The following is a 13,352-nucleotide window of genomic DNA, read 5'->3' on the forward strand; positions in this document are numbered from 1 at the left end:
AGAATTGCTACAGAAATTCGTTATAGAATTTGATACTCTTGTTATGCTCCGCTCAACGCTTAGTGGACTGTTTTCATTAGTGCAAAACACAAGCAGTTTTTGGGTTTCATTGTATCCTCAAGGTTCATTTTTCAGTAACTCTTTTGCTTAGCTGATGAAAATAGAACCTTAAGGATAGTGTCATTGTTACACGCCTTAAAGCCTTTGTCTTGACATGAATCAGTTGATAATTGCAAGAAATAGAATATGAGAAAAAGTGACAGCTGAAGTGGGCACTTTTGATCAAACTGCAACATCCACAATAAAATAAGGGACAATAAATTGATTATGTAATTTAGTTTCCCTACATTTACAGGGTTTAGCTCAGTGAGATGACTCCACTATCTTTGAAACAAATACAACCAATGAGCCTAGTTCTAACTCATTTTAGTGAAGAATCCTCACTCTTGTATCACAAAGACTAGACCTCTCACCATCAAATTCTCCCTTTGAGAATTTAGTTTGTAGAACCAACAACAAAAGGTTTTACTAACACAAATGCACTCTCCCAAATAACATTCCTTAATGAATTGATAAGTGCTTCACTGGTTGGTTCTAACTTACAAAAGTCTCCAATATATAAGAGTTTAAGGCTTACCATGATAAAGATAAATTACACTCAAGATCCCACTAAAATAACCTCATAAAAGGCTTTACAAATATCCTTATATGGTCCAAAATAAATCAAAGATCTTTAAGGTAAGTCTTCAAATTAATCTTGATTCAATCTCTATGTTTCACAAAATATTATTACTTGATCTAATTTGATCCAATCTTCAAAGATTTGTTGCTCCACAAAATAGATATTCAAATATGGGCTAACACACCGTCTACAAAATTATTTAAGTCATTGCCCAACTAATTTAGTGTAAAAGATTTCCAACTCTAAATAAGACAAATTATATTGTTTGTTGATGTGCTAGTTGAAGTGGTCAATTCCTTTGACACATATATAACCACTTAAAAAGACACTTGTCTTAACATAAAACCTCTATCAAGGTTGAACAAACCTTTTATATTTGAAGCATGAATCTATCTTTACAAGGTAAACTTTAATTCATCTTGATTTGCCCAAATCTCATCAAATCAATTATACTTAATATAATAATACAAAAGATCATAAAATCAACTTATATCTTCATGGATTACATATCTCAATATATAATCAATTGTCCTTAATATAAGGATACAAAAGATCATAAACTTAGCTCATATCTTCATGGATTGTATATCTCAACATATAAGGTAAATGGACCGTATAAGAATCCTAGAAAACTAATCTTGTTTGATTTAATCTCTTCTCCACTGATAAACACCAGATTGGCTTCATAAGATCCTCAAAAGATGCAAGCAAATCATCATAATATTTTGGTCAAACATGTCAACAAACAAGGCAAGTTATGTATCTAACACAGTGATAGTGGAAGTGGCCACTTCCATTGGCACATAAACAACCACTTCAAAAACTTAAGTCAACACTTTGGTTAATTTCTCATAAGTTTATTTTTTATCCCTAAGCACCAACATATTAAATCCCATCTTTCTACCCAATAGTTTTACCACAACCTTGTTCTCCATTCTTTTTTCCACCAAAGCATGGATCTTATAAAAAAAGTAGATCAAAGGAATGCCATCAATGATGTCGGTAACCAAATCATCTTCATCTAAATTTTCATGGTTGACTTTATTCCCTCATGAGTCATTTCTCATGAGCATATCCTTGAAAGAGATAAGTGAATTTTGACTAGGTGATAAAGCATTGTCCATCGTCATTCCTCCTTTATCCGATGGCTCCTATTGTAACACCCTTTACTCGACCCGATTGTCAGGTTCAAGCTACAAAAAGTTACACTAGTTGCTAGAGCAACTACAAAAAAATTATACACTATTCAATCATTCACATATATATTTAAGTATAATTCACATACATAATATGTTACATAACTATTTCAAGGTCCTACACAAGCTTACAAAAGCTCTTTTACTAACCTGAGCTTGAATTAGGACCAAATTGTAAAGTTTTAAAAATCTTGGATCGACGTCACAATATCATGGTTCCCACCTCGTGACATCATCAGTTAGTGAGTTACGTCACGACTTCAATGGTTTCGATGCCACTCACTTTCAAACTATGTTGTGACGTTGGGGTTAGGTAGTTGCGACATTGCCCCTGTTTTGGTAAAAATCACATTTGGTATCAATTCATGCTTTCAATCCAACCCTTATATCCATTCATGTAACCTTCTACAATTCAAAAATCAATCAATTCACATCAAACCATGCTAATTCAAGTTCATAAACATGTGAAATCAAGCATTCAAGTTAGCATCAAACAAATATTTTTCATTCATTTAGCAAGTAGATATGCTAAATTATTGCATTTACCATTCAAACATACCATGTTTGTACAAATTAGAAGCTTGGCACTTAAATGACCCCAACATAAATCACACAAAGCATATATTCAATCACATCTCATACTTAACATTCAATTATACCATTTCTCAAGCTATTTATCAACTTGGCTATTCCAACTATCTTACTTGTAATCTTTAACATGCCAAACCATACCAATTAAGATCATTACACATGCTAGCATCACACAAGGCCAAACCATGCATCAATTAGGTCTCATACCATACTTAATACACAAGTTCAACCATTATCACATTACCACATAACCATTAACTCCAAATTGATCATTTGCACAACAAAGGTCCTTATGTACATGCCACAATATCTAGACTCAAAATGAATATATATCTACAGTCTCGCAAATAGTGTGTGCTTCACACTGATCCGAATTGACCAGTTCCGTAAGGCGACAATCTACAAGTAAAGGAAACAACTAGAGTAAACATTGAGAATGCTTCGTAAGTTTAAATGGAAATACTATGCTTACCTTGATCACTTATCAGTATAACAACTACCAATCACTTTGGCATGCAATTTGACTATCTTTGGCACATAATGCCTTAACTAGTCACTTGCCAACATTACCATTAAAATAGATTGGACACACATGCATATAATGAATAACACCACTTAATATAAAAGTAATTTCATGTCACATAACAAGTTATAAACATATATCATTTCTTATCAATACATTTTCAAGCCTTTCCATTTCAATTAAGATAAATATCGCTATATGGTACTAGAGTAAAATGGACTCGGATACACGGGTGAACTAAGTTGCTCACACAAGTTGAAATTACATTAGGTTACCCACCCGAGAATCTGCAATAGATGCTAGATCTTGTTATAACATGTAAAATCTCTTAACAAGCGCGCGTATAACCCTATTGGCATGTCAATCGTATCCTAACCTTTTACTAAGTTCACACAAACATCATTTCCTTATATATATCATTACCAATCTGTGTAATCAACCATAATTCATATTGTATCATGTACATGACCATATAATAACCAACCCTCATATAACATTTCAATTCAGTCCATTACTAGCCATGCATGTCAATTTCACTAGTATTCTAATTATATTCAAACACACACACACACACACACACACACACACACACACACATATATATATATATATGAAATCAAACATAAAATTACACATAACATAAAATAAGGTAGTAAGTTTCATATTAACTTACCTGTTCAAAATGTGAAAAGAGTGGATACTTCTTGGATTAATCCGCAATTTTAGTTTTTCCCTTATTAGATCCACTTTCATCCAAATCTTGATCTATACAATTATCTTATATAACAAATCAATACCAATCACTTTTATACAATGTTATGATATGAATGATCTCATATAATTATATTTTTCAATTTCCTCATATTTGACATTTTATTCAATTTAGTCACCGAACTCGGAAAAACATAATTTTCGATTCTAGCTTGGATTAAAATTCAATTTAATATATTCTCATTAGGGACCTTATACTTTCTATTTCTTACATAATTTCATGGCAATTTTATATTTATTAAATTTGATCCCTAATGTAGTAAAGTTAACAAATAAGCCAAACTAACTTGATAATCATGAAATTATGTAGGATTCAAAACTAGCTTGTTTGAAAAAGACCTAATGTAAATTGAATAAATAAATTTTAGCAACCCTAATCCCTTCAAGTTAAAAATTAGGATTCAATTTGAATAAATTAGGAACCAAATTGGGGTCGTTACACTTCTTCCCTCCACCATACTTTCTTAGCAGCCCTAATCGCTCCAAGGGTGGTTGAGTTCAACGCTGGAATCTCAATGTCCATCACCAAATTTTTGCAGCCGAGTAATGTAGGATTCAAAAGTTAAATCATTAGATTTTAATCTTCTGGATGTTAAAAAGTGATAAGAGATTTACAGAAAACAAATTTAATGTTTTGGTTGGATGCATGATGGAAGTAAAACTTTTAAGAATATAATAACAAAAACAAAAATTACTAAAGCAAAGCCCTGCACAGTCCCTAATCAAAAGTTTCAGTCATACACATCTCTATAGACTTTATTTCCTGATACAAAATTGCTTCGAAATGCTTGAATCGAAGGTGTCATTACTCATTAGTATACAATATTTTCTTTTAGAGAAAATAAAATTACTCAATCACCAAAATGAACAAACAATTACAGCTATCCATGAAACGGAGATGAGGCACTTGAAATCTTGCCTTTCTGCTTGAGAAGTAGTGGTGTGGTGGTAATCATAGTCTAGCAAAAACATCTCAAGAAGTTGATGAGGAAATGGAACAAGTAATTTTCTTGGTCTAACATTTCATGTCGAACCAGTCTTTCCCAGATGATGTTCTGAGGCAGATTATCACTGTAATATAGCAAGGTTGCGACAGAAGCTGCAGGCTCGGTGAGTAACGACATCAATAGCCGCAATAGAGACCGAAACAAAAGGGGCGTCAGAGACTGCAATAAAGAAGGAAATACAAGTATAGGGTGAGCCTTATCTATCTACACACACATGTGTATGAATGAATATTGATGTTATGATGATAAAGAACGATGAAAGAAGAGATGGCCAAGGAAAAGAAGCATATACCATGGGTTACTGTGGAGTTTGGAGAGCCTGAAAGAATGCCGGAAATGGGAACTTGAAACAGGTAGTCAAAGAAAGTTTGGGCCATTGGGTTTGGGTTCTTTAACTGCCAATCTTAGGAACCAGCTGACATTCAGACCTAACCTTCCTTGTAGTTACCAGGAACTATGAAAAAAATTGGGAACTGGTAGCTAGAGAAAACCGAGGGGTCAAACCGTTCTACTGTACTTGTGAAATATATATTCTTTTGATTGCCTATTAGTACAAGCGACTTCCTCCCTCCCTGGCCATTTGGGAATCATGGGTTTAACAGTTTGGTTCAGTACTATACATTATTTTCTTGTTCAATGCTATCGGGGTACCATTCTCAATCAACTCTAACAGTCAACTATTGAAAATTTGAATATGAACCAAGTTAGATTTCTGGGTTGTTAAATACAATGCAAGAAGAGGAGAAAATGCCTTTACTACGTAGATTTTCTTCCTGTTTTCCAAGCCTTCCATCTAATTTCATTGATTCTTTCTCTTCCACTAACTGCCACATTTCACGTTTACAATATATATATATATATTCTAGATTATGAGTAATATACAGACTGGAAAACTAGTAATATTTTTCTTGATGATGATGATGTGAACCCTAAATATCAGATTTTGGAATGCCAAGAATATTTCGTCACAATCGAGTCCATGATACAAACAGCGTGAGTTGGCACATAGTAATATAAACGAAAAAGTTTATGACATAACATTTACTATATTTTGGGCCTAAATTTCTACAAGAACCAAAAGAACCTGCATATGCTACTAAAACTGAAACAAGGGTAACATTTCCTGATACTGAATCAGGCAATCTTTCGGCAAATATCGTCCATATATCCATGATAGAAGCTAACTAGAGATATGTGTTCCTTTTTCCCTCTAAAAGTTCTAGCTAATCATGTCTATAGTTATGTAATTTGGGCATGTTTAGCATAAAATCCAATCATATTGTATTTCTTCATTGTGATTATATGTTCAGAAGCGCAGACACCCCATCCATGATGCCTTTTGAGAGAAGATGAAGCTAAATGCTGCTGCTCACTGTGATGATCCTTGTCATTTTCATCAAATTCCAACTACAAAAAATGTTCTTTTAAAAAAACAAAATGTATGAACTTTAGAAGGGGACCCGGAAGTTTGATAAATAGTTATGAAGCAATTCTGTTCTGGGGATCGGGCTGTGAGCAAAGATCATCTCTGTTTATTCCTCTTGTGGATCTTGCAAGAGAAGACTTAAATCATAAGATGAGGGTTAAGGAGAGCTAATACAAGAGGATATCAAAGATTCAAGTCATAGATGCAATAGAAGTAGCTCCACGATGAGAATCCAAATCCGCTCATCCTCTCATCAAGATAACCAACAATCAAACCATGAAGTCCTAACCCTTATATTGCACTCTGGATTTTTCAGAACAAATGAACAAGAAAACAGCAGCTAAGAACAGAGTAGCCAAAAGAAACTAGTATATTCCATTTCGGAAAGACTTGTAACTTATTATGCTCCGAAAATAGGAACTTAGACGACCTAACTTAGCCTATATTAGCCTGAGGAAGATACTCCAAAAATGGATGACTCTTGCATCCACTCAAATATGCTAAGCAAATAAGCAAGTTGGAACCACCATTGAAACTCATTACTACAAAAAAAGTGAGGCAGACAAGTATTTTCAGGTTCACAACCAAGCACATTCTAACTATTGTTTGTCAGGATTCTCGGGTTCTTCTTCCTTTTCAGGATCTTCCTCCTCTTCCTCTTTCTTTTCTTCCTCTTCTTCATCTTCTTCCGGAGGATCGTATGGCATTGGTGGTGGTAATGGTGTCTTCATAGGGCTAAATTGAGGAAATATATCAGGTCTACGCCCGGGTTTAGGCCTCTCCCACTCCTGCCATTTAAACAAAGGAAAAAAAAACAATGAAAACATGTTTCTCAAATGATTGATTTATCTAAGCCAAACTGCCACTACCCATTAATCAAACACAACAAAACAGAGTATTACAGCAACAAACAAAAAAAAAAAAAACCATCATCTTAACTATTACTGCATAATGTTTTTTTGTTCACAAAAGCTGACCACAGGTATCGTATCATGTAGTTAGGGATTGCCCCGACTGCGAAAAACTTGAAATTTCCCAAACCCATCAGCAAGGAAATAAAAAACTAGTTACAGAGTATAAAGGACTTACAATGGGGAAATCGAGGGGATTGCGGCGAGTCAATTTCTCTTCCTCGGGAGCCATACAAACCACATGACGTGTCTTTCTCCTGCTCCGTTGATGGCCATTAGAGACTCTAAAGGCGAGGGGGTATCTGCAAATGACACCCGTGGAAGTGTAAGAAGAAGAGGTGGAGGTGGTTGAGGGCGGCGCTAGGGTTATGGACGGAGGGGATAAGGAGATGCAAATGAAAGATGCCATGGTATTTGGTGGGGTGTACTGCTTCCCAAGCTGGGGCGAAACAGAGTTAAGAAAGGGTCTTATACAAATCCGACCGCCTTTTCTCCAAGTCGTGCGCTACTCAAGAGTGGGTTTCTCAAACAATGACCATAACTCTAATTTCTGGTGGCTCAGCCCTCTCACTCTTTCAGATTTTATGTGTACCCCCTAAATAAAAACTAACTGATAAGTTTACTTTTTTGTCATTTAACTTTAAAAAAATTTCAGAACTCTTTCTACTTCATTTAAATATCTTCAGGTTGTATTTTTCCTGTATTTTCGTTTTCGGGATGCAATAGGAGGTAATAAGTTTTTTCATTTCTACATTAGAGAGTTATTACCAAATGGCGTTCTACATCAACAGACTAATTTTAATCAAAACCAGTTTTTCTGATGAAATTGCAAAATCTCTACTTTAAGATTCTATTGTCCATAGAACCATGGACCATGTTATATACCAAAGAGTCTTTTAACACTTTTAAAAGTTTCATTCAATAAAGCATCCATGCAAATACACCAAAGAACCCAAATAGTACTAGAGAAAGCTATAACTATTTGATTCAAGCCTTAAACTCTCCACCTCCCAAGGCGCTTCCTAGCTGCTAGTGGCACTCTCCACCTCAATGGGGCAGTCTGATTTTCCCCCTCGCTGTCTTCACTATCTAGCACTACTACCTTTTCAGATATTGAAGATTCTTGTTCCATTTCTTCTGCTCCTTTCTCCTTTACCTCCACATCAGCTTGCATGCTTTGAACAACTTGATGAGACTGCGGCTTCTGGTCACCCCTGCATCCCTGTTGCAGTTGTTGTGTTGAAGGAATTAAAGATAGCTTACGACCAAGCCCCTTTTTTTCAAGAGTTTGGGGCTTTGAATATGGCAAGTTTTGAACCGGCATCACATTCTCTTTGTTGTTCACCTGTTGTCTATGTGATGAGCCTTTGAGTCCCAGTGAAAGCTTTTTACCTACTGAACTAAGCTTCTCAGTTTTTTTATTGGCAGAGATGTTTTCGGCTCTGTCAACATGACTCTCTTCAACTGTCCCAAGAATTTTCACTTTTTCAAATGTTTGCATTGGTTCCATAGACCCAAATGGATCTTTCTGGCTTTGGCATAGCTTTGAACTGCTCTTTGTGCTGCTGTTTGCTGAATTACCATCTTCATGCAGGTCAAGTTGTTGATTGTGGCTAGCCTGAGAAAATGAGGATTCAGAGGAAGCTTGATGTTGGTAGAGTGATGATAGGTAATTTGGGTCCACATTCTCCTTGTTATCAAAATCGTCCTTGCACTGACCAGACACTATCGAAGATGATTTCCGCCCCTTTCCATTAACTTTTTCATGGTTAAGGTTGTATCCGCTCAACACATCATTTTCCTTCTCTCTTTTTCGCTTACATTCCATTTGAGTTCCCGATGCCGAGAGAAATAAGTTGTGATTAGGCACCTTCCGGTCAGCATCTTTTTTCTTGTTTAAGATTGTAGATTCCAGTGATAACTTTTGGCTAATGCCATGTGTTCTTTTATTGCTAGGACTAAGCTCCAGAGCACCATGGTTTGATGCTAGGTCCAATCCTTGAACTTCCACCTGCAATCAAAAGAAGTATGAAGAATAACGAATCCAAAACAAACAACATAAAAATCAAATAAATCAACTGCTAATACCATCGTTGAATCAACTTTAGTTTCCGTGCATTGATAGCTACAACTGCTTTCTCCAGCTCCAGCCTTGGCATATTTTTCAGTCATTGATCGTGCTTTTTGGTCAAAAGCTTGTCTATTATATTTGTATTCCCTACTCTGTAGATTCATCAACATATCAAAAGCAAAGGGAAAACATAGAAAAGAAAAGAAAATCAATTTATCTTGAGAGAAATTCTACTTACTGCTTCACACATTAGGCCATCATCAGGATTTGGTTCGCTGAGCAATAGCCTTATACTTGTAAGCACTGTTGAAATGTTCAATGATGGTTGCCATGCCCCCTGTTTAGATGAGGACCATACTCTTCATGTCACATATCATATATCAGGTACTTTAAAGAAACAAAACTTCCATTTTAGAAGTGAAATAGAAGAGAAATCAACGAGGCAAACATGGTTTTTTAGCATAAAATTTTCAGTGTCCTCTACTAAACTTACACATCAGACAGTCTATTCTTCATGTTTAATGGTCCCTGTAAACAATTGAAAGTTCAATAACCTTAAACTTGATTCCACTCGGATGAAGATCAAGGATCCATTATATTGCACATACGGTCAACAACATTCTTTGAGTGAATATAAATCTAAAGTTTTAAAGTTAGAAACTTAAACGGAACAATTGAGTCCTTCCAACCATCAGTTGAAAAGTTTTTGAAATAATCGTTTCACTGTCTCTTCAAATATAATAAAAGCATACAAAGGAAATTATGCAAGATAAATACTTAGTATCACTACAATTTTCTTGGGGACAAAAACAAAACTAACCTTGGGAGGAAGATTGAGAATGTCAAGGCAAATTCGACCTCCATTATCGATGTTCGGGTGATAAATTGGCGTCGCAAAAGTCACAATCGGAGGCTGAAGCGGATACCTTTAAGGCGAAAAAAAAACCCTCCTCCTTTTAATAGAAGAAAATGCGAAAGAAAAATTGAAATTCATTGTGCAACTTAGATATACCTTTCAGGTATCTGAATCTTAATCTTGAAGATTCCTTTGCTGTAAACAGTTTCTTCAGGACCTTCTATTTCTGTTAAACAACATCCAGATTTTGTATATTAATTATTTTAAATAATTTTTTTGGGTGAAGCAAAAGCGAGAGGGAGAATGAACATACGGGCGTGGATGGAAGAGAGATCAGTAATATCAGATTGTGAAGAGAGGGTAGGAAAGGAAGCGCCATGAGGAGGATCGACAAGAAGGAGCTTCAGCTCCTTTTGCATTCTTAGTTTTAGCCTTGCTTCTTGAGCCATTTGCTTCTTCTTCTGGTTTGACCTTTTTTGTTTTCTGAGCTTTAAAAATGAAATATTGGGGGATTATGATTTTTGAGCGGGCGGCCAAACATTTTCAAATGTGTTTATTTTTTTCTTTTTGTGTTTTAACCTTTTAAATCTCCCTCGTAAAAATAAGGAAAAACAAGGTGAAAATTATATACAGACACAGTAATTAGTGTTCAACAAAGACTGGCTTATACCTTTATATCCTTTTATTTTTATTTGTATTCGGTTTATTTTAGCCCAATTTCATTGTTATTTTTCAACTCTAAATTATTACCGTCTTATATTAAAATATTTAATTTTAAAATGATTGGAATTTAGGTTAATGGATTGTGGCCACTTTTATTTTCATTCCGAATCTTCTTCTTTTTATTTTAATATTAATTTTAGAACATTATGAACCAATTTTCACACTAAAAAACATCTTGGCCACATATTATGAAATTTGACTTGTTAAGTTAATTTTTTGGGGTAATTTAAATTGTTAAAAAGGTTAGGAAAAGGGGTAAAGCCCTTCATTATATATCCTTACCAGTTGACCATACTGTAGAAAAACATTTATCTAATTTTCTTATCATTCTCTATTCATTTTCTCTTCAACTTTTCGCCACTTTCTTGCAAAATTGACTCCATAAAAGCCTCTATTGAGTCATTCTCCTCATCTTCATCACCCACTCATTTAGGATTTGAACTCTAGTGTGAGAAAGTGTAGTCTTGTTAAGGGTTCTTGATTTTTTCCTAACACTTTATCATCTCATTTCATGTTTATATACTTCTATTTGGTTGTTGAGCCATTCATATGGCTATTTCATGTTAGTCTCATGTTCTCTTGATATATATTTATTTTGCTTGTTGTGATTTTTGTAGAAAAAGAAGTTGTTAGAGAAAGTTCTAGGAAAGAAAGGAGAAAAATGTGGAATGAAGGCCTTGGAGGATGTTTCCTTTGTGTTGTTTTGAAATGTAAGTTCTCATGAAATTTACTATGGTTTCCTTGTTAAATGTATGAATTAATGTATTCTAAATATGTTATATTTGCTTATAAATGTGAGAAGAACTTGGTTCATTTAGAATGTGGTTTCACATGTGTGTTACTTAAGATAGGTTGGGTTACCATGTTTAAAGGAGTTATATGATTTGTTATTTGAGAATTTGAGTAATATGTGGCAAAAAACACTTATGTGATCTTATTCAATCAAGCTTGAATAGTGTTATGGAAAATTTAACATGTTATTTTATAATATTGGCATGAAAGTGTAATTATGGCTATGATTATAAGATATGATTTTCTTTTAGTTTTAAGAGGTTGTATGATCCTTTTTGATGAAAACGTGAAATTGTATTTCATTTTTGGTTTGGCTCTGAAAATACTGTTTATAAGAAAAAATATGATTCTCTACTTTGTTCAGTAAGTAATCTTGATAAAGAGAACATTCTGTCATTTGTGCCCATGTAAACTTGGTAGAAGACTAGGATACGGTTGGCATGCCAATTAAGATCATATGCGCATTTCTGTATGGGTTTAGAGTGTTTGGAGTTTTGCTATGTGGCCTTATGGTTGGGCACTTTATAGGACCATTGGGTGAACACTATCTCTTTAGAGACTTTATTGGTATTATTGGAGGTTTTGCACTTAAGTGCGCTCTTTGTTGCCTTCGGGTATTGCACTTATGTGCACTCTAGTATGTTCTAGAGAATTAAGTTCTTACAAGCTCTTTGGGGTGTTCTAGCAGTTACCTGTGTGCCCAAGTTCAATTTTACTAAGGTTACAATGGGTGAATATCCTTAATTTTGATAATGACCAACTAATTAAATTTAGAATGTGACTATAGTATGTGTGGGCCTAATGAATGTTGAAATTATGCTTTTGATTTACTAGATGGAAAGTTATGTTTTAATCTTGAAATGTGGAATGAGAATGAATGTGTTGATAACCATTGTCTGCATTAGAGCCATGTGAAATTTGATATGTTTATACTTTTTTTGAATACTTTAACCTTAGCATCCTTTTTGTTTTAGTTTAATTTATTATTGCAACAAATATATGTTGGTATGCTCACATCAACGCAAGGTAAGCATAATGATTTCCATTTGAAATTACTAAGCATTTTATGCTTATACATTGTCTTCTTTGCATGTAGATTTCACTTTTGAATTCTTGAAGCTTAGCTCAATTCTTGGATCTCCACATTATCATTAAGACATTTGAGATTTGAATTGTTGAGTTGTGAATTCCTTTGATGATTCTTTACGATTGAGATGTATGAAATATTTCGCAAGCATGCATGCATTCATTCAACTATTTTAATTTGGGCTATTTTTGGATGTGTGTTTTTCACTCTAGAAGCCTTTAAAAGATGGCTAAATGTTTTCATGATGATTTTGCTTAGTGTATGTTAAGAAGTGTTTGAGATTAATATTTTATACCTTGAATTTATCTTTGTGATGGTTTTATGTAGGTGTTGTTTAGGGGTGTTTTGGAGTGTGTTTGAGGAGTTTTTTAAGTGCAATTTCGGTTTCCCTACATCAAAGGTTTGGTAGCCATATTATTTGTATCGACATTGTAAGTCAATGGCCAAAAAGTTGATCCTACGGATCTAGGGTCTGGCACTCTTATTTAGTATTGGACCTCGGGTTGACAATAAGGTTGAGCAAGAAAAACCAAAATACTAAAAACCAACCTGAACCAAGGTGTTTGAACAATTTATGGAATGCAAGTAATTGTACCAAAATTTTTTATTTAATATATAATTAATTTTAATTTTTAATGATATAAAAATAAATATTTTATATTTATAATAGTGAAAATAATTTAAAATTTCTTGAAAATAATATTATTTTTTAGAAA

General features: G+C 34.2%; 2 protein-coding genes across 2 annotated transcripts; both read right to left on the minus strand.

Moving 5' to 3' along the window:
* Positions 1 to 4,415: 4,415 nt before the first annotated feature.
* Positions 4,416 to 7,743, minus strand: LOC105773273 (uncharacterized). The gene is made up of 3 exons (XM_012595020.2): positions 7,286 to 7,743; positions 5,063 to 6,984; positions 4,416 to 4,929 (listed from the first exon to the last, which is right to left on the minus strand). The coding sequence occupies exons 1-2, from the start codon at positions 7,514 to 7,516 to the stop codon at positions 6,796 to 6,798; spliced, it is 420 nt and encodes a 139-aa protein (XP_012450474.1). The 5' UTR covers positions 7,517 to 7,743; the 3' UTR covers positions 4,416 to 4,929; positions 5,063 to 6,795.
* Positions 7,744 to 7,945: 202 nt separating this feature from the next.
* Positions 7,946 to 10,570, minus strand: LOC105773272 (uncharacterized). The gene is made up of 6 exons (XM_012595019.2): positions 10,348 to 10,570; positions 10,191 to 10,260; positions 9,999 to 10,104; positions 9,417 to 9,515; positions 9,196 to 9,330; positions 7,946 to 9,118 (listed from the first exon to the last, which is right to left on the minus strand). The coding sequence occupies exons 1-6, from the start codon at positions 10,481 to 10,483 to the stop codon at positions 8,102 to 8,104; spliced, it is 1,563 nt and encodes a 520-aa protein (XP_012450473.1). The 5' UTR covers positions 10,484 to 10,570; the 3' UTR covers positions 7,946 to 8,101.
* Positions 10,571 to 13,352: the final 2,782 nt, after the last annotated feature.

The sequence above is a fragment of the Gossypium raimondii genome, chromosome 6 (genome assembly GCF_025698545.1).
Source record: "Gossypium raimondii isolate GPD5lz chromosome 6, ASM2569854v1, whole genome shotgun sequence".
Taxonomy (NCBI): Eukaryota; Viridiplantae; Streptophyta; class Magnoliopsida; order Malvales; family Malvaceae; genus Gossypium; species Gossypium raimondii.

Coding starts and splice junctions, on each gene's coding strand:
- LOC105773273 (XM_012595020.2), bottom strand. CDS start 7,516: ATGGCATCTTTCATTTGCATCTCCTTATCCCCTCCGTCCATAACCCTA. Junction 6,985..7,285: donor ATCCCCTCGATTTCCCCATT/GTAAGTCCTTTA, acceptor TTTAAATGGCAG/GAGTGGGAGAGGCCTAAACC.
- LOC105773272 (XM_012595019.2), bottom strand. CDS start 10,483: ATGGCTCAAGAAGCAAGGCTAAAACTAAGAATGCAAAAGGAGCTGAAG. Junction 10,105..10,190: donor AAGATTCAGATACCTGAAAG/GTATATCTAAGT, acceptor TTCGCCTTAAAG/GTATCCGCTTCAGCCTCCGA. Junction 9,331..9,416: donor ATGGCCTAATGTGTGAAGCA/GTAAGTAGAATT, acceptor ATGAATCTACAG/AGTAGGGAATACAAATATAA.